General features: G+C 39.2%; 1 protein-coding gene across 4 annotated transcripts in view; it reads left to right on the forward strand.

Moving 5' to 3' along the window:
- The window catches only part of FRRS1 (ferric chelate reductase 1), a 57,646-nt gene that overhangs the window by 22,463 nt on the left and 14,393 nt on the right, over nt 1-20,790 (forward strand). For 3 of the 4 annotated variants that reach the window (XM_002715840.5, XM_070077993.1, XM_070077991.1), the window contains exons 6-8: nt 1,598-1,780; nt 10,284-10,382; nt 12,155-12,302. In XM_002715840.5, coding sequence (XP_002715886.1) covers nt 1,598-1,780; nt 10,284-10,382; nt 12,155-12,302 — 430 coding nt within the window. The remainder of the gene's footprint in view (nt 1-1,597; nt 1,781-10,283; nt 10,383-12,154; nt 12,303-20,790) is intronic. The other variant, XM_070077992.1, reaches the window with a different exon arrangement.

Below are 20,790 nucleotides of genomic sequence, written 5' to 3' on the forward strand. Positions count from 1 at the left end.
ATCTGTGGACAATATTGTTGTCCTATTTAGTGACTTAAAGACATTAGCTCTTTTTGGAGCTTTTATTGTGTTTCTGTGCCAAGTTTATAACCTCTGATTATAGGGAGGTCCATTCAGAATCATAATAATGCAGCATTTTTAGAGCCGGAAGAGAGCTCAAGGTCCAGTGAGTTCAATTTCCCTCTTTTATATTGAGGTTGTAGGAACCCAGGGAGAAAAAATTCTTTGGCCACCTTAATGGAGTCAAGAAGAGAGCAGAGACCAAAGTCCATGCTTCCTAGTTTCTAGTGGCTTGTTTTCTTTCTGTCTACTACGACTTACCTTTAAGTTCCCTTATTTCTAGTTCCATGAAGTTAATGTTTAGCTCTCTCCTGAAATGTACCGTCACAGACCATTGTAATGAGATCTGTTGCCAAAGTGCAATGATGATATTTTCTTTTTTTGAAAAAGATTTATTTTATTTTATTTGAAAAATAGTGTTACAAAGAGAGAGGGAAAGACAGGGAGAGAGTTCTTCCATACACTGATTGACTCCCAAAATGATTGCAGCAACTGACCAGGGCTGGGCCAGACCAAATCCAGGAGCCAGGAGCTTCTTCTGGGTCTCCCATGTAGATGCAGGGGCCCAAGCTTTTGGGCCATCTTTCTCTGCTTTCCCAGGTGCATTAACAGGGAGCTGGATGGGAAGTGAATCAGCTGGGAATTGAACCGGCGCCCATATGGAATGATGCCATAATGTCATCCCCAGAGCTGCTATTTTCTGAGACTCTCACTCTTACATACCATGCCACATCTGAGTTAAATCACTGCACATTGCTGCTTTTTTTCCTACCCTAAATTACTGCTTTTCTTCAGAATGGTGGAAAATATTGGGGTCACTTTTTTCTTACATTATTTAATTATCAAATTTAAACCTGAATTTTAGAAGTTGAGTCCAAAATTTAAACTTGCCAAGGGTTCGTTTATTTGCCTTGTAAAATTCTGTCTCTGAAAGCTTGAAGATATCTGTTAGATAAGAATATCGACATGGCCTGTGCCTGGGTTCAATACGTGGCGCTAGTTCCTGAATCCAGCTCCCTGCTAATGTAGACTCTGTGAGGTAGTAGTGATGGCTGAAATAATTGTGTTCCTGCCAGCCACCCAAGAAATCTGACGTGGATTCCCAGCTTCCGGCTTTGGCCTCGTCCAGCCCTGGTTATTATGTGCATTTGGGGAATAGACAAGCAGATAGGAGCTCTCTCTCTCTCTAATAAATTACAAAAAATACCAGGAAATTTGTTCTAGAATCTACATATCTACATAATGTTGAGTATTTTTTATATTAAAGGAACTTTGATACTGTTGTGCTATTGCAGACCAACTAGTGTTACGTTTCCAAATTTTAATTAAAATTAATTAAAATTAAAAGTTCACAACACAACCACTGCTCTGAGCATTTCTAATTTGGGGTGTTTCTTTTGTTGCCTTGTTTGAATCCTTATTAGGAAGAAGTATTCATTCTCATTAAAACTCATACATGAAGGTAGTGGCTCTTCTGTCTTTGGCAATGAACCACTTGTTTGATAATGAAGATTTTTTTCCCTTGTCATTTTTCTAGTTCAGTGCCTCAGAATGTGGGGACAAGAAGTTCTGTATTAGGAGCCCTTTCAACTGTGACCCTGAGAAGGATCGTGCTTGCTTCTTCTTATCCTTCACAAGAGATGACTCGTCGGTGATAGTTGAAATGAGCGGTCCCAGTACAGGATATTTATCCTTTGCATTTTCTCATGACCGATGGATGGTTGGTACCTCTCACTTACATAAGTGGTAGTGAAAGGAGAATCACTGGAGTGGGCTCTAATTAGCAGTAGATTGGCTGTTTGTTCCAGAGGCATGTTACCACACTGACAGGTGGGATGGGAAAGGAGAAACTCACTTTGCACAGATTCTAAGTTAAACAACATTGAGTGTTTCATTGGTGTAATAACGACAATTACATACTGCTAAGAATAGGCTGTCCTAAGAAAAGTTAGGAAAATCATTTTATTTCCAGTGGATTTGCCACATTATGTGTGTGTATCTCTGTGATAAAACAGGAAGCTCAGTTAAAAAAGTTGCTCTACATAAAATGTTATGTTGTTTGTAATGCTTTTCTAACCACAGTTGTCTATTTAAGTGCCATGTGTTTCTTCCCTTGGTGTCCCAATTTTGGTATCATCAGAACATTTCCCAAACAGGATTAAACCTGTGTGTCCAGGTACAATGAATTAATTATCACTAGGCTCCCTCATCAATCTGCAGGAGGCATTTGTTTAAGCCTGTTCTTGCTCTCCCTGAGTGGTGCTGAATGGATCCATGATTCTGTAGGTGGCAGCCTTGTGCTATGGTGCGGAAAAACAGAATGCTGCAAAAACATTTTGCTTCCCCAGGAAAAAGAGTATTGTGTCTAGGACATGTGGAAATCCTCTTTAGGCAGAGTTGGCAGTAGGCAGCAGGGATGATCATGATTTGAGGAATTCCTTATTTCCATATTAGCAAAGGCAAGGAATTGTTCCTTGAGTGTTTTTTCCCTGTCAGGGTTTAAACTTAAAACTACTTCTTTAGGGTATCATGTTTTATTTTATTTTATTTATTTTTTAAAGATTTATTTATTTATTTAAAAGGCAGGCATATAGAGAGAGGAGACAGAAAAGGAGAGAGAGAGAAGGAGGGAGAAATCTTCCATCGACTGGTTCACTCCTCAAATGGCTGCAATGGCCAGAGCTTGGCTGGTCCAAAGCCAGGAGCCAAGTGCTTCTTCCAGATCTCCTACATGGGGTGCAGGGCCCCAAGTGCTTGGGCCATCCTCTGCTGCTTTTTTCAGGTGCATTAGCAGGGAGCTAGATACTAAGTAGAGCAGCCAGGACTTGAATTGCACATATGGGATGCTGGTGAGGTGACAGCTTAACCCTCTGTGCCACAAGGACAGCCCCTCAAAAATTTTCTTTGTCAAAATAATTTTCTTTTAATTCATTGTTCCATGGTTTTTGTTTTGAAATATCCTCACTTAGGACATTTTGAACTTTTCCCCTTCAACGTGGCTTTTATGGAAAATTTTATACTTGCTCAAATGATGCTGCAGTTGATCAAAAACACTTTTCCTCCTTCCATTTGGTAATTGCCCTCCGCCCCGTAGCTATTATTTTAGGTCTTCTCAGTGCTGGCAAAAATGAACCAACTTCGATGCATGAGATGGATAATGAGGCTGGGTTAAAAATAAAACACGCCTTAAAGCAAAAACAAAGATGGCCTTAATGCTTGTGGTGTGAACTGAAAAAACAACCATGAAAGCAATTTGGAAGATGATTCCAAAAAGAATTAACAATGATGGCTTTGTTGAATAAATCTGTGGTTTTGTCAGGTTCATCTCTGTGCTATAGCATGCTACAGTCAAGAAAAATTATATTCCAGCATTTCATAGCCAAAATTCATGCTATAGTATACCATCACATTTTCTTTTACTGTCTACAAAGAGTCTGTGAATAAGGGAGAAAGACAATACTACTGCACTGAGTGTGGTGATAAGTGGCCTATGGGTGAGCCAGGTATTTCTGTTCTAAATTGTAGGTATAGAGGGCACAAATGCATGTATCTCTAATTCATGATATATTTATCTCACTTAGAAATCTTATCTTAGAAATAAGTGCTACCTTATTTCTAGGATAATACTCATCAAAAATGTTTATAAAAACGACTTAATTATGCAGGTGCAGTTGATTTACAGAGCAATCCTGTTTAATGACTAAAGTCATCTGTACACCTGTTTGCTAAAGTTGGGGGGAATGAATCATCCTCAAAATATATTTTTAAGTGATATTTCTATTTTTGGTTGCTATTTTTAAGTTTTAGGGCATTTTTATGACCTTGGTTTCTTTTGAGTATATAATGTAAATTTGAATATTGAAGGTATCTGATGATAACTAACTGGGTAACCTAAGTTATACCTTTTTCCCATTTGGCTTGTAATTAATGATAGCAATTATTTTGTTGTTCGACTTCATCACTAAAATTCATGAAAAGTGTAATTTTCCATATTTTTGCTAATAATGAGTTGCTAATATTTTAATTTTAACTGAAATTCCAAGTACCAATGCCTTCCCTGTCTGAGATATTTTGCTAAGCAGTATAAAAGGACTTTAAGGAGCTTATGGCATAATGGAAATAAAGCATAAAAATTAAAAATACAAACTTTATTTATCAACATAAGCTCCATCAAATTCAAGACACTTCTCTAAGTGATGACAGCAGCCATTTAATCTATCCCTAAAGAGCTGAAGGTCTTTGGTATTCTACTGTGTCATTGCAGCCTTTTTTACATTATCTACTAAAGAAAACTGGGCATCTTTTAGTTTTTTTTTTTAAGGTTAGGAAACAAATGCAGCCTGAAGGAGCCAAATCAAGACTGTAAGGTGGATCCCTAAAGATTTCTCATCAAAACTCTTGCAAAATTGTCCTTGTTGAATAAGAATGAGCAGGAGCATTATCATGGTAAAGACTCTCTGGTGAAGCTTCTGGGGCATCATTCTGCTAAAGTTTTGACTTTCTCAAAACACTCTCCTAATATGTTCATTTTTTGGGCCTTCAGAAAGTCAACAGCAAAATGCTTTGAGTATCCCCCAAACTGTTGCATGACCTTTGCTCCTGACTGGTACATTTTTGCTTTGACGGGACCACTTCTGCCTTTTTGTAGCCATGGATATGATTGTGCATTGTCTTTAGGATCATACTGTTAATGCCGTGTCTCATATCCTGCTACAGCTTTTGGAAGAACTGTCTCAGAATCTTAATTCCACTTGTTTAAAATTTCCATTGAAAGCGCTGCTCTTTTTTGCAGTTGATCTGGCACAAGAGTTTGGGCAACCAGTGAGCAGGAAAGTTTGCTCCACTTTGATGTTTCAGTCAGGATTGTGTAAGATAACCCATTTGAGATGTTTATGATGTTGTTTATTATCTCTGCTGTTAATCATTGGTCATTTTTTATTAGGGTGCACACAAGATTTTTAATTTTTCCCTTGAAAATTGGTATAAATGTTCTGCTGCTGTAGGCTTCTTCTTCTTCTTTTTTTTTTTTTGAAAGATATATTTATTTATTTGAAAGTCAGAGTTACACAGAGATAGGAGAGGTAGAGAGAGAGAGGTCTTCCATCTGCTGGTTCACTCCCCAATTGGCTGCAACGGCCAGAGCTGTGCTGATCCGAAGCCAGGAGCCAGGAGCTTCTTCCAGGTCTTACCACACGGGTGCAAGGGCCCAAGGACTTGAACCATCTTCTACTGCTTTCCCAGGCCACAGCAGAGAGCTGGATGGGAAGTGGAGCATCCGGGTCTTGAACCGGCAAGTGGGCTTCATCTTCAACATGATCTTGTTCTTTCTTAAAATGAATCCTCTATTTGTAAATGAGTGATTTCTTTGAGGCATTGTCCCTATAAACATTTTCTGTAGCATCAGTGATTTTTCCATTCTTCTACCCAAACTTCTCCATAAATTTGATGTATGTTCTTGCTTCAATTTTAACAGAATTCATGTTTCTTTTGTAAGGGTTTTTTTCAAACTGATGTCCTGTCTTCATTAGTACCACAAATTAAATCCTGTTCAGACATGTAGTAAGTTAGAATGTGTTTATTTGGGTGCAAAGAATTTTTGAAACCATGCACAGTTTCTTCATAATATACATTCTCCATGAACCTTTTGAAGATCCCTTCTGTAAAGTCATCAATTATAACATTATTAGCTTCTATTCTTTTTGTTCCCCTGCTGAGTAATAAAAAAAAAAAACAAAAAACAAAAAACCAGAATCTAAGTTTCTCCTACCAGTAGTCAGAGCAGATCACTTCTGCTACCCCGAAGGATGATTTCTCCCTACCAGCAAAGCAAACAATCTGTTCTGCAGCACAGATCAGCTGGCTGTCTTCTGATTCAATTCTCTTCTGACACTGTCTACCTGAAAATATTGTCAGACTCCACAGGTCACCAAAAAGTGCCCTCAATCCCCTTTAGATACCATTGCGAGTCCCAGGTGGTTTTACCTGAGCTTCTGACCAACAGGCTATAAACCAGGTTTCCCACAACCTCCTCCTCTGGTTTCAGTAATTTGCTGGAGTAGCCCACAGAACTCAGGGAAACACATTTACTGCTTCATTGTGAAGGATGTGATTAAGGAAGCAGATGAAGACACACATGGGGCAAATTATGGGAGAGGAGACAAGGAGCTCCCATGCTCTCTGTGCGTGCACCATCCTCTAGGAACCTCCACATGTTCAGCTATCAGGATGCTTTCCAAGCCATATACTTTTAGGTTTGTATGGAGGCTTCAGCACACAGGCACAATTGATCAAATTACTGACCAGTGGTGATTAACTTAATCTTTAGATCCTCTCTATTTCCTGGAAATTGTGAGATTAGACCAGAAATCCCAGTTCTTGAATCCTGAGGCTGCTTAGTGTCTGCCAGCCACCAGTTGCTTCATCAGCATACAAAAGGATAAATCACTTTGGAGAGTACAAAGATTTTAGGGATTATATACCAGGATTGTACCTGCCCTGTATAATTTTACTCCGCATATAATCTCTCCCTGGCTGAACTCTAGGATATTCAGTCTTGACATCTCATAGACTCCAGACTGATTTCTTTTCTTTTTCTTTCTTTTTTTTTTTTGACAGGCAGAGTGGACAGTGAGAGAGAGAGACAGAGAGAAAGTCTTCCTTTGCCATTGGTTCACCCTCCAATGGCCGCCGCGGCTGGCATGCTGCGGCCGGCGCACTGCGCTGATCCGAAGGCAGGAGCCAGGTGCTTATCATGGTCTCCCATGGGGTGCAGGGCCCAAGCACTTGGGCCATCCTCCACTGCACTCCTGGGCCACAGCAGAGAGCTGGCCTGGAAGAAGGGCAACCGGGACAGAATCCGGCACCCCGACCGGGACTAGAACCCAGTGTGCTGGCGCCGCAAGGCAGAGGATTAGCCTAGTGAGCCGTGGTGCCAGCCAGACTGATTTCTACATGTTGGCTGATCTCATCCAGATGGGTGTTCCTGGACAACACAAATCAACATGTATAAATTGAACTTAGTCTAACCTCCTAATGTCTTCTTGTGTTCTCCAGCTTTAGTGATCAACAATAATATTTTTTAAACTTTTATTTAGTACATATAAATTTCCAAAATACAGCTTATGGATTACAATGGGTCTCCACCCCATAACTTCCCTCCCACCTGCACCCCTCCCATCTCCCGCTCCCTCTCCCATTCCATTCACATTAAGATTCATTTTCAATTATCTTTATATACAGAAGATCGATTTAGTATATATTAAGTAAAGATTTCATCAGTTTGTACCCACACAGAACATAAAGTGTAAAATACTGTTTCAGTACTAGTTATAGCATTACTTCACATTGGACAACACATTAAGGACAGAGATCCTACATGAGGAGTAAGTACACAGTGACTCCTGTTGTGATAACAATAATATTAAAAAACAGCTACCAGTGTTGATTGCTAGGTTCTTGTTAGGTACTGTCCTAGCCATCTTATAGAACATCTTGTTTATTTCTCCCATCATCTTCCCTGGTGATTCAGAGAAATTTTCACTGTGACTTAGATTCTTCCCTTTCTCTCATCCCTTAGGTCCTTCTTACTCCCATTTCAATCTTTTTTGTTTTAAAAAGTTTTCATATATGTAAAAAATGGAATGAACAGTACAATGAAGACTCATGAGTCTTCTACCTAGATTTGCCACTTTTTCTCTGTATGTCTTCTATCTATTGCAACTGATTTATGTCTTATATAAAAATATAAAAATTTTTCCCTGAACTATTTGCAACTATGTTTACTTGTATATATCATGAGATTTCATCCCTCAATTTTTCAGTATGTGTCTCCTAAGAATTGGGACATTTCTTCTACATTGAGGCAATTTAACAGATGTAATAATTTTTATGTAATATATAGTCTAAATTCTGATTTCCCCAATTGTTCCAATGAAGTCCTTTATAGCTGTTTTTTTTTTTTTTAATTAAAGAAAACTTGTGATCTAAGATTCAATTAGCTATTATTCAATGCATTGTTATATCTCTCTGGTCTCCTTTTCTATTTTTTTTTCTTTTGGGAAAGCTGTTTTGTAGAATATTCTAAAATTTATATGATAGATTCATGTTAAAATTTTTGGTACAAGTACTACATAAGAGATGTTGTTTGTACATCAGTGCATCCAATCAAAAGGTACATATCAATTCATTCTATTACTGATGCTTCAATGTTTGATTATTGGTGTCTGTCAGATTTCTGTAGAATATATTTTTCTTTGTAATCAGTCAGTAATGTGTGGGATGAGTGTCATCTCAACAGTATGTTTCATAATAACCTATTATCAAATGGTTTTAGCATTTACTGATGTTCTTTCTCTGAATTGGTTGTTAGATTTGTGGTTTGAAAATGGTGATTTTCTAGGTGTTTATTAGCTGTTTATTTCTTCTGAAGAGAAGAGCTTTCTTTTCATTGTGTTTCCCTTCCTTTTGGATTATTATTGGGACCTAATGAAGTCCTTTTGTCCACATGTTGTATTTTATTTCCACTATCCTTCATTTGGATGGCTATATTGACCATTATGTGGCCAATGGGAACCTCTTCAAGTTGGCTTCTGATTTTTTTCATACTATTTGTTAAACTCTTTATTTAGTATAGAGTTAATTGTATATATATAAAGTTAATTGAAAATATATCTTAATAAAAAATAAGGATGGGAATAGGAGATTGAAGAGGAAGAGGGGTGGGAGTGTGGGTGGGAGAGGGATACAATGGGAAGAATCATTATATTCCTAAAGTTGTACTTATGAAATACATGAAGTTTATATTCCTTAAATAAAAGGTTTCTGGGAAAAAATGATGTCCCCCCCCAAAAAAAGATTTAATTTTTAGAGTTAAGGAGTATTGGAGACTAAAAGACATATAGAAATTAGACTTTGTGACTAAAAAATTTCTTCTTGAATTCACATTTTTTGTCTGAACTACATACTATTCAATATGTTGAGTGTACAGTATTTAATGATGGTATCTTCCATCTTAAAGTTACCAAGAGTATCCCATACAATGCATTATACTCACATATTAACATATATAGGATGTAGGATATTGATGTTTATTGACAAACATCTAGGACAATGTTCATGGTAAGATAAGTGAAAAAAAAAACAAAGGAAATGAAACTGTGTTTTTCCATTTGGGAAGGAAAAAAACAGGTACAAATACAAATAGGTTTAGATGAATGCACACCACATTTTAATAGTGGTATTCAGTTGGTGATGGGTTTATGACTATATAAGCATGTTATATGTATATTTTTGTCTATTATTTATGATGCAGTTTTTAGTGCTTTTGTAATGTAACAAAATTATTTCTAAATAGTGAATGGAGCAGTTCTCTAGAATTTATTATATCATTTAAGATTGAATCAGTAAATTGTTTTTTATTAAAAGTTAAAAATTATTTATTTGAAAAATAGAGAGATGGAGAGATAGAGAGAGAGAGAGAAATCTTTCACTTGTTGGTTCACTTACAAATGCCTGTGACAGCCAAGGCTGGGAAAAGTTGAAGCCAGAAGATAAGAATTCAGTCTGTGTTACCATGTGGGCAGTGGGGACCCAAATACTCAGGCCATCACCTTCTGCCTCTCAGAGTGTGCTTTAGCAGAAAGCCAGAATTAGAAGTGGAGTCAGGACTCAAAGCCAGACAATCTGATGTGGATGTGGGCAAAATAAGTGGCATCTTAGCCATTGTGCCAATTGTCCACCCTGGTAAATTATATATATATATATATATATTTTTTTTTTTTGACAGGCAGAGTGGACAGTGAGAGAGAGAGACAGAGAGAAAGGTCTTCCTTTGCCGTTGGTTCACCCTCCAATGGCCGCCGCGGCTGGCGCGTTGCGGCCGGCGCACCGCACTGATCTGATGGCAGGAGCCAGGTGCTTATCCTGGTCTCCCATGGGGTGCAGGGCCCAAGTACTTGGGCCATCCTCCACTGTACTCCCTGGCCACAGCAGAGAGCTGGCCTGGAAGAGGGGCAACCGGGACAGAATCCGGTGCCCCAACTGGGACTAGAACCCGATGTGCCAGCGCCGCAAGGTGGAGGATTAGCCTAGTGAGCTGCGGCGCCGGCCTGGTAAATTATATTTTAAACAATCATATAGTATTTGATTTCATTAAAGACCTTTAGTGAAAGTTAATATGATGCTGACATTCCTTTAAATAATTCTAATTTGTAATTATTTTTCAGGGTGATGATGATGCTTATATATGTATTCATGAAGATCAGATGGTGCATATACAGCCTTCCCATTTGACCGGGCGAAGTCACCCTGTGATTGACTCCAAGGTAGAAGTGGAAAATTCTAAGTACCTCCACCTGACTGGTCCACCTTCTTGCTACGTGACTGTCACCAGGGCCACTCTCCATGATCACTCCAATTCCCACAGTTAGGAGCTTAGCCCGAGGTGGCATGGCAGCAGGTCCCTCTCTCATTGTGATCCCTCAGAAACTTTTGTAGAAAAATTTGAAATTTTTAAAAAGATTTATTTTATTTATTTGGAAGGCAGAGTGACAAACAGAAGGGGAGAGAGAGAGAGGAATCTTCCATCTACTGAGTCACTCCCTAAATGTCCACATTGTCTGGGGCTGGGCTACTTTGAAGCCAGGAGCAAGGAACTCCATCCAGGTCCCCCTCGTGGGTGACAGGGGCCCAAGCACTTGGACCATCTTCTGTTGCTTTTTGTAGGCACATTAGCAGGGAGCTGGATTGGAAAGAGGCCAGGACTTGAACCCTTGCTCTGATATGGGCTGCTGTTGGCAGCTTAACCCACTACGCTGCAATGCTGGACCCTGAAAAACATGAGTTTTTGCTTGTGTCACTAAGTCCTTTGTGTTGCATCTTACAAAAAAATGTTTTATGGTTTGTTAAGATTGTCAGAGCAGCAGCCCCTTTTCAAAGCTTAGAAATAGCTTTTAAGAAGAGGTCTATGTTAGTGACAGAAGAGTTTCTTTACCAGTGAGGAGGGCCACACATGAGTATGATAAGGACTTGACCTTGGGCAATTGTCTTAAGTGCCTTGGATGGCATTTGTGCCAAAGGTGAGCTATTTCTGATAGAGAATTACCTTTTTCACAGGACAATTGACAAACCAATGAGCTTTGAAGGAGCAGTAGTCATCATTTAATGACATAGCAAAGTGCGCTGACCTAACGGTAGCTGTCATTCAGTGACAACCATGCGTTGCTTTCCCATGGATTTAGCTTCCGCAGCTGGCTTGGAGCTTTTCCCTAGTTCCATGTTAACTGTTGGCCATAATGATTTTTTTCAGGGTTTCCCATTGTGAGCTATAGTGGCCTGATGGAATGATGTCATTTGCCTAAGTCTCTAAGTTGGGTGGAGGAATTGTGAGATTCTGGCTCAAAGTAAAAACAATATGTTTGGAAAATGGATAAAGACAAATGAACTGGGAGAAAATGTTTCTTGTACTTCAAAGAGGAAGTGAAAAAACAGTTACATTGCAGATACAACCTGCACATACGATCTTAAGAAATGCAACTGAGCTTCTCGGGTCAAAACATTGGGAAAACCTACTGTTGCAGCATCATATTGGATAGATGGTGTTTGAAAGTGGTATTAAAATGCTGCAGGATTCAATAAATTGGAGTTAGTGCGAGATGATATGATGTAGGAGGATAAGTCCATGAAAGAAGTCATAAGTCTTCCTGGCAATCTCCATAATGACGGATGTTTCACCATGAGGCATCAGGTCTTGCCTAAAGAGTGATGGACAAAATATGAGAAGGATAAGTTCTACCTTGAGCCATATCTGAAAGAGGTTATCTGGGAAAGAAGAGAGAGAGGAGAATGACAAAAAAGTCATCATAGAGTTAAAAATCAGTGAATCAATGGATACAGCTGTCCTCCAAGTGTTTTTATGAAGTTGGCTAAGTCTGAAACACAACTTAAGATGCATTTAGTCTGCAGGTATGTTCCTTTAGATAAATGTCTATTGTAATAAAAAAAAAAGAAAGGCAGCAGAACAAGTCTTGTCTTGATCATATCTTAACCTGATCAAATATTTGGAGGTACTGAGAAGGCCCACTGTGTGTGTTTGCAGGCTGTTCTTGAGGATGTATCTTGGAGGTTGGAAGATGGTATTATGCAGTGTTCTTTTAGAAGAAACATCACCTTACCTGGGGTGGAGAATAGGTTTGATCTAAACACAAGCTACTACATATTTCTAGCAGATGGTGTAGCTAAAGATGGTAAGTATCTTTACAAATATAAAATGCCTTTGAAAGTTCTTTCAGTATCTCTTCTTTCATCCATTTCCCACTCTTTTGGAGGAAATACTGTAATTGCTCATCTCTTTTAAAAAAGGATTTGTTTATTAATTTATTTGAAAGGCAGAGTGACAGAGAGAGGTGGAGAGAGAGAGAGAGAGAAAGAAAAAGAAAAAGATTGTCCATTCATTGGTTCACTTCCTAAATGCTTGCTACAGCTGAGGCTGGACCAATGTGAAGCCATAACCAGATCTCTTGGTCTCCTCGCTGCCTTCCCAGGTGCATTAGCAGTAAGCTATATCAGAAGCAGAGGCACTGGCACTTGCACCAGCACTCTGATGCGGGATGCCAGTGTTGCAAGTGGCAGCTTAACCTGCTGCGCCACAATGCCAGCCCCTGTAATTGTTCATCTTTAAGGTACACATTTGTGGGTAAATTGTCATAACCCCTTTCCATTTTTCCTGAAAATTTGACTTTTGGTTAGCCTTCTAGTTCTGTTTCCCTGGAAACTCGATAGAGTATCAACTCCGTTAGAAGACAATGTTATTTGTGATCAAAATGGCTTCTGGTTGGTAGAATACATTTGGAACAGAACAACTATAAATCCTTTGTAAGAAGCTGTCCCTTTGGATTTCCTGGAGTGTGGGAACAATGGCATGTCCCTCACAAGGACCTTAGACACTGCCTTTGGTATTGTTGCAATAGATATTAGCTCTTGTGGGAAAACCCTCCTGATAAGAATCTCATATCCATGGACCTGAGCTGTCTCCAGGGTGGTGGCAAGAGGGTCAAGCTCCTGCTCAGTTGAATTCGCTGCTATAAGAGCTCCCACTGAAGGAGAGTTTACCATGCTGCCCTGCATCCTTTTAAGTGGTTCCAATGCCCAGTAGAGTCTAAGCCGGTATTAGGAATCTGTATGTTTAGTTTGTCCTTATGAAGGTGACCTCGGTGTATATCACAACACATAGGAATAATCAGATTTTATTTAACATCCGAGCTAATGATGCTTTGAACTGTAGGAAATGCCACTGTAGAACTTAGTGACTCATCTCTCTGGAGATAATGTGGCTCCAAATTTTGAGAATGTAGCCTACTTTGAAAATGGTGAGAAGCTGGACATATACAATGGAGAGTTGGGGTAGGAGGTCAGGGTAAACAAAAAGGAAGACCAAGAAATGTGTTATAGCCAGGCTAGCATGTGATTTGATTTTTCTACTGTTGGTATAGTGGAGCCCCAAGTGCGTTTTGAAGCAGGCTAAAATATCTCCTGAGTGTTAGAGAAAATCTAGGAACATTCGTGCATTTACTTGTAGGTGCATTTATCTTAGTCCAATCATGGGTTCTTATTTGTACAAGCTACAGCAAACATAGCTTGAAAATTTCTTGGCTAAGTGATAATAAAGACTAAAATTACTTAGTGTTTGTGGGTTAAGCATTTTACATAGATTCTTCAATTTTATCTTCATAAAAGAAAATCTAGAGTTGTAATATTATTTCCTCTAGGGGGAAACCAAGGCTTAGGGAGATCAAGTCATTTGCCCAGACATTTCAATAATGGCAGAGCTGGAACCCCCACTCTACCTCAGAGCCTGTGTATTCAGTAATTTAGAACATGGGAAAATGAGAAAATGAATTTTTAAAGAGGAGAAGATCAAATAATTTTGTTGAAAATAGTTACTGCTAGACTTGCATGCTACTATTATTATTGCAGCCATCTCTTACCTCACATTATGCACATCTCATTCACTTCTTGCAGAGGCTTTGCAAGTAGGAATCACATTGCCCAAATGAAACAAGCAGGAAAATCTGGCAGTAAAGCCAGGTTCTTCCAGTTGTAAAAATTCCAGGCTGCTTCCATTGCCGCTCTGCATGTTCTAGGTGAGCCATAAATGATTATTAGCTCAGAAGTATTTGTTAAATTGTGAGGGATTTTAACAGTTGTCATTTACACTTTAAAGTTTTATACTTAAAAAACTGATACCTTAAAAGAAAAGTGGGACAGACATTGTGACTCGACAGGTTAGGCGCTAACTTGGGAGACTTGCGTTTCATGTTGGAGTGGCTGGGATCAAGTGCTGTCTCTGCTTCCTGCTAATGCTTGGTCCAGCTTCCCGCTAATGCATGCCTCAGAAGACAGCAGGTACTGAGTCCTTGCCACCATGTGGGAGACCTGGATGGAGATCTTTGCTCCTGACTTTGGTCTTGCCCATTCCTGGCTGTTGTGGACGTTTGGGGAGTGAACCAGCAGATGGAAGATTTCTCTCTCTCTTTGCCTTTTAAATAAATACAGATAAAAACAAAAGCAATTTCATTTCAAGGGAGGAAGTCTTTTGTAAAATAAATTGTGTGTGACAATGGCAAAGGTTTCTGCACAGATCAGCATTGTAGAAACAGGCCATAGCTTCTTATAGAAAGCTTGTTTTAAGTGATAGTTCTGATAGTCCCTCAGAAAAACCTAGTGTGTGATACATGTGAAGAACAGAGCATTGCTCCATCTCTTGTTCTGCTGCATTGCTGTGCTGATGGCCTGGGAGGGAGATCTCTGTCTTGTCTCTTATGATGTTTCTGCAAGTGTGAGGTGTGGAGATTAAACAACCTGCTTTAGAACCATGTGGAGGCACTGCTACAGATAAAGGTTCCTTAAGTCCATCCCAGACCACTGAATTTCAGTTGGTGTGTAGACTTGGTATTTTAACCACATTTTAGGTGATTATTATTATTATTATTTTTTGACAGGCAGAGTGGACAGAGAGAGAGAGACAGAGAGAAAGGTCTTCCTTTTGCCGTTGGTTCAACCTCCAATGGCCGCCATGGCCGGTGCACTGCGCTGATCCGCAGGCAGGAGCCAAGTGCTTCTCCTGGTCTCCCATGGGGTGCAGGGCCCAAGCACTTGGGCCATCCTCCACTGCACTCCCGGGCCATAGCAAAGAGCTGGCCTGGAAGAAGGGCAACCGGGACAGAATCCGGAGCCCCGACTGGGACTAGAACCCGGTGTGCTGGCGCCGCAAGGCGGAGGATTAGCCTAGTGAGCTGCGGCGCCGGCCCTTTAGGTGATTATTGCATACTAGAGTCTGATAACTTATTGCTCTTGGATAGGGCTCTCCCAACTAAGGTGCATATTGTGAGACAGTGCAGGGGAGACAAGGAACAAGGCTATGACTTACTCTTCTGATGTATTTTCTTTTTCTTTTTTTTATTTGACAGACAGAGTTAGACAATGAGAAAGAGAGAGAGAGAGAGAGAGAGAGAGAGAGAGAGAAAGGTCTTCCTTCTGTTGGTTCACCCCCAAATGGCCGCCATGGCCGGCGTGCTGCGCCGATCCAAAGCCAGGAGCCAGGTGCTTCCTCCTGGTCTCCCATGTGGGTGCAGGGTCCAAGCACTTGGGCCATCCTCCACTGCCTTCCCGGGCCCAGATATATTTTCATCTCATTTAAAAATTTTCTTTTTTGTTATATTTTATAATGTATATGAGTATTAAAGCAATATATCTGAAGATCTTTATTAACAAAAGTGTACATATGTTGTAAGCACATGCTTAATTTTTTTAAAGATTTATTTATTTATTTGAGAGGCAGAGTTTCAGGCAGAGAAAGAGAGAGACAGAGAGGTCTTCCAACCACTGGTTCACTCCCCAAATGCCTGCTACGGCTGGAACTGAGCCAGTCCGAAGCCAGGAGCCAGGAACCAGGAGCCAGGAGCCAGGAGCTTCTTCCAGGTATCTCCCATGGGTTTAGGGGCCCAAGCACTTGGGCCATTTTCTACTGCTTTCCTAGGCCATAAACAGAGTGCTGGATTGGAAAAGGAGCAGCTGGGACACCAAGCAGTGCCCATATGGGATGCTGGTGCCACAGGCGGAGGCTTAGCCTGCTATGCCACAGCACTGGCCAGTAGAATGCAAAGCAAAGAAAAACACCCAAAATTGCTAGGTTAGACATTGTTTTTCTAGGTAATTCATTCTCCAGTTCCTTTGTAATGAAGAACAAAGGAGAGTTACCATAGGAATCGTTCTTTTTTATTTTTTAATCATATGTATGTGAATCATTTATAAGTTGAAGTCTGCTTAAAAGCAGTGAGACTTTGTAAGGTCTCACTGTAAAATATAATAAAAAAAGAAAATTTTTAAATGAGATGAAAATACTTCTGAAGAGTAAGTCCTAGTCTTGTTCCTTGTCTCCCCTGCACTGCCTCACAATGAGCACCTTAGTTGGGAGAGCCCTATCCAAGAGCAAGGTCATTTTAGAAAGCAATCACATAATCTCTGTAACTCATCTAAATGTAATGTGCTGAGTTTCGGTCACATTCATAAAGATCTATTCATTTCAACCTTTTTCTAATGTGTTTTTTTCAGAAGGCTACCCTACCTTGAAACAAGCAGTTATATGAAATACTATCTTTAAACTCAAAGATGGAAATAATTTAGGTGAATAAATAATTCACCTAAATTAGGACAGTTAGGACATCTACTAATGTATATGATGAGTGAAGTACAGACCTTGTTATGACATGACCTGCTATTTAAAGAATCCCGGAACGCTGCAGCTCACATAATACTGTGAAGTCTTGCACTAAGCATTAACTAAGCCTCTGCTAGAGAGGAACTGCAACATTAGAATGGAGCCGTCCACTGGGGCTCCAAAATTATACCGCACTTCTGCTTTCAGCAAGGTGAGCGTCATAAGCCACAGCTCTACGATGATGACTCAGAGTTTAAAAACACTTTTCTTCCGAATTGTCTCTCAGGCTCTGTGGGAATGTGGTTTCATCTCTGCTGCTCAATGAATGCAGGATTTCCAGCTTCTTAGTGGCTTTGTCATTTTTGATGGTTTTCTTTATCATTTTCATTTTCTTTTTGATGCTTTTGCGGCTCCTGACGGTTCCTGTCTCTCCTTGACACTGTCTTCTCTAGGCATTCATTACATGAAACTGCTCGTTTCTCCTTTATGTCTGATCTTCTCTGTTATAACTGGCTATGGTGTGATAGTAGTCGATGAATGAATAAGCAGGTGTCCTAACACCATTATTTGACTAGTCCGTTTTTAACTCCAGTGCTTCAAAAGCTTTTCTACCATACTCTAACAAAAGAACTATCAATAAATCAAACTATTCTAGTTCTCCCATTGGTTTACTTGTCTAATCTTGCATTAGTTGGAATTACTATAGCTTTCTAATAGGTTATAAATTTTGATGGAACATAATTTCCCTCTACTTTCCAGAATTCTTTTTTTTTTTTTTTAAAGATTTATTTATATTTGAAAGGCAGAGTTACAGAAAGAGAGAGAGAGAGAGAGAAGGTGGTATCTTCCATCTGCTGGTTCACTCCCCAAATGGTCACAATGGCTAGGGCTGGGCCAGGCTGAAGCCAGAAGCTTAGAACTCCATCCGGGCCTCTCACATGGGAACAGTGGCTCACATACTTGTGCCATTTTCTGCTTTCCCAGACACATTAGCTGGGAGCTGGTTTGGAAATAGAGAATCCAGGACTTGAACTGGTGTCTGTAAGGGATGCTGGCATTGTAGGAGGTGGCTTAACCCAATGCATCACAATGCTTGCCCCTAGAATTCTTGACTCTTTATTGTATATCTGTTCTTCTAAATGGACTTTAGAAATGATTTGTCAAATCCTGTTAAAAATCCTGTTGGGTTGTGATTCAAATTGCAAAGAAATTTCATGTTTATTTGGAGATTAGTAACTCTTTGCAACAGTGAACCTTCATATCTAAGAACATGTTAGGATATTCCATTTATTCAGATTCTGTATAGATGTATCTTTCAGTGAAATTTTGTGGTTTTCTTCATATCCCATAAAAGACTTTTGTTTTTGAAAAAAGGCAGAGTGACAGAGGGACACACACACACACACACACACACAATCTTTCATCTGCTACTTTAGCCCTGAATGGCCTCAACAGTCAGGGCTGAACCAAGCTGAAACCGGGAGCCAGGAACTCATCCTGGTCTCCCAAGAAGGTGGCAGGGGCCCAGGCACTTGGACCATCTTCTGCCCCCTTCCCAGGCATATTAGCAGGGAGCTGGGTCAGAAGCAGAGCAGCCAGGACTCAAACTGGCACTCCAAAATGGGATGCTGGTATTGCAAGCCATGGCTTAACTCTCTGCACCACAACACTGTTTTATTTTATTTTTTTTGGTTACTTTGTTCCTAGCTATTTTATAGTCTTCTAAAAGAAACTATTGTCAATGGCATTGTTTTGCATGCATTTTCTAAATTTCTTGGTATTTAGGAAAGTTACTTATCTTTGAATACTTATGAAGTTAACTACCTAGTTTTCCAGTTGATTATCTTGGATTTTCTGTTTTATATCTTGGATAACTGTGATAGGTTAATAGCCCTCATTTTCTTTCTTTTCTCATTGCATTGTCTAGTTCTCCCAGAACAATGTAGAATGGCGGTGGTGACATAACAAGCATTCTTTTGTTCCTGATTATGACTCAAATGTCTCTGATATTCAATGTTATGTATCTTGTTTGTTGTGTTTTTCTGCTAGATTTCCTTTGTTGTTTTGAAGAGATGTTTTTCTGTTTCTAACTTTACTAAGAGTTCATATCATGAACATGTGCTGATTTTCACCAAATGTCTTTTGGGCAGCCCTTGAGATGATTTTTATTATTATTACTCTCACAAATTTCTTTTTTGTTTTGTTTTGTTTTAAAGATTTATTTATTTGAAAGGCAGAGTTAGAAAGACGCGGAGAGAGAGAGAGAGAGATAGAAATAGAGAGAGATAGAGAGAGAGATATCTTCCATCTGCTGGCTTGCTCCCCAAATGGCCGCAATGGCCGGAGCTGGGCCGATCTGAAGCCAAAAGCCAGGAGCCTCCTTCGGATCTCCCGTGTGAGTGCAGGGACCTAAAGACCTGGGCCATCTTCTACTGCTTTTCCAGGCCATAGCAGAGAGCTGCTGGGACATGAACTGGTACCCATATGGGAAGCCTACACTGCAGGTGGCCGCTTTACCAGCTATGCCACAGCACTGGACCCCTTTCCCTCCCTCCCTCCCTCCCTCCTTCCTTCTTTTTTCTCTCTTTCTTTCTCTTTCTCTCTCTCCCTCTCTCTCTCTCTCTCTCTTTCTTTCTTTCTTTTCTTTCTCTCTCTCTTATAAATTTAACAGATTTCTGAATGATACAATCCTAGGATAAACCTTAGTTGGTTATGTTTTATCATTCTTTTAATACATGACTTTGACTTACTAATACATTTTTTTGCATCTATACTCACAAGTGATTTTGATCAATGGTTGGGGGGCTGTGTTTGTGTGGGTGTGAATATGTGCACACATATGCCTAATTTTAGTCTAAGTGTTAATCTAATCTTATAGAATGAACTGTAGAAAAGTTTAAATTAAATAAGAAGTTTTAAAGATAAAATGTGCTTCTTTTATGGTATGGTAGAACTCACCTTGTTGAACAGTCTGGATGTGGGATGGAAATATTTGACTAGCTAAAAAAATTTGTTCTATTGTAATTACTCTTCAGAAGGACTACTACTTCCATCAATTTTTATAATTTATAATTCCATTTTCCCAGAAATTAATGCATTTCACTTAGATTTTGAATTTTTGTGGCTAATGAATATAGCCTTTTCATATAAGAATGTCTTGTGCATCAGCAGCTATATTTCCCATCCTGTTAATTTTGAATATTATGAGGTTTACTTTTATCTTGTGATCAGAGTTATCAAGAAGTAAATTGATTTTATTAACCATTCTGGTCCCCTAGGTTGTATTTTATTGTTTCTAATGAACCTTGAATTAAGTGCTTTATCTTTTTTTGTTTTTCAAAGAAATGCTTTTAAGATGATCAAAACTTCTTTTGGACAGCCCTTGATTGTAGCCCATGTGTTTTGATACAAAGCATCTTCATTGTTATCCCTCTCTAAGAAAACTTGTGAGTTTAGATTTACTGTTTAATTCAAGGGTTATTAAAAAGAGCAGTTTCAAAAATAGTTTCATTTTCCTCCTAGTTGTTTTTATTTCTGTTAATTTTTAGTTTTGCTGCATCTGGACAGATAACATTGGAAATTATTGAGATGTGGTGGTCTGTGACCCAATATTTATCATTTATTTGAGACAAAGGTTCATATTTATCTGTCATTATCAAACTTTGTAATTGTTCCTGTCATTTATATAATATACTAATATTATGTGTATTCCATAATTTATTTACTCACTCTCCTAATGATTGAAATTTAGTTTTACATAATTTACATATTTTGGCAGCATAGAAAAGTTGCTGTGAACATTTTTGCCCATAATTTTGGTTAAAAGCAAGTCTTTCTGTAGGATGAATTCCTAGAATGCATGCACACACGCACACACACACATTCTGTACATTCAGATTTAATTTTATACATAATAAATAATAATAGTAATAATGTAATAACATATTCTCCCTTTGTTATTGTCATTATTATTTGAGATTTTGGTTGTTTAGTCAAATTCAGTCTGAATTGGCCAT

Source organism: Oryctolagus cuniculus, chromosome 7 (assembly GCF_964237555.1).
Source record: "Oryctolagus cuniculus chromosome 7, mOryCun1.1, whole genome shotgun sequence".
NCBI lineage: Eukaryota > Metazoa > Chordata > Mammalia > Lagomorpha > Leporidae > Oryctolagus > Oryctolagus cuniculus.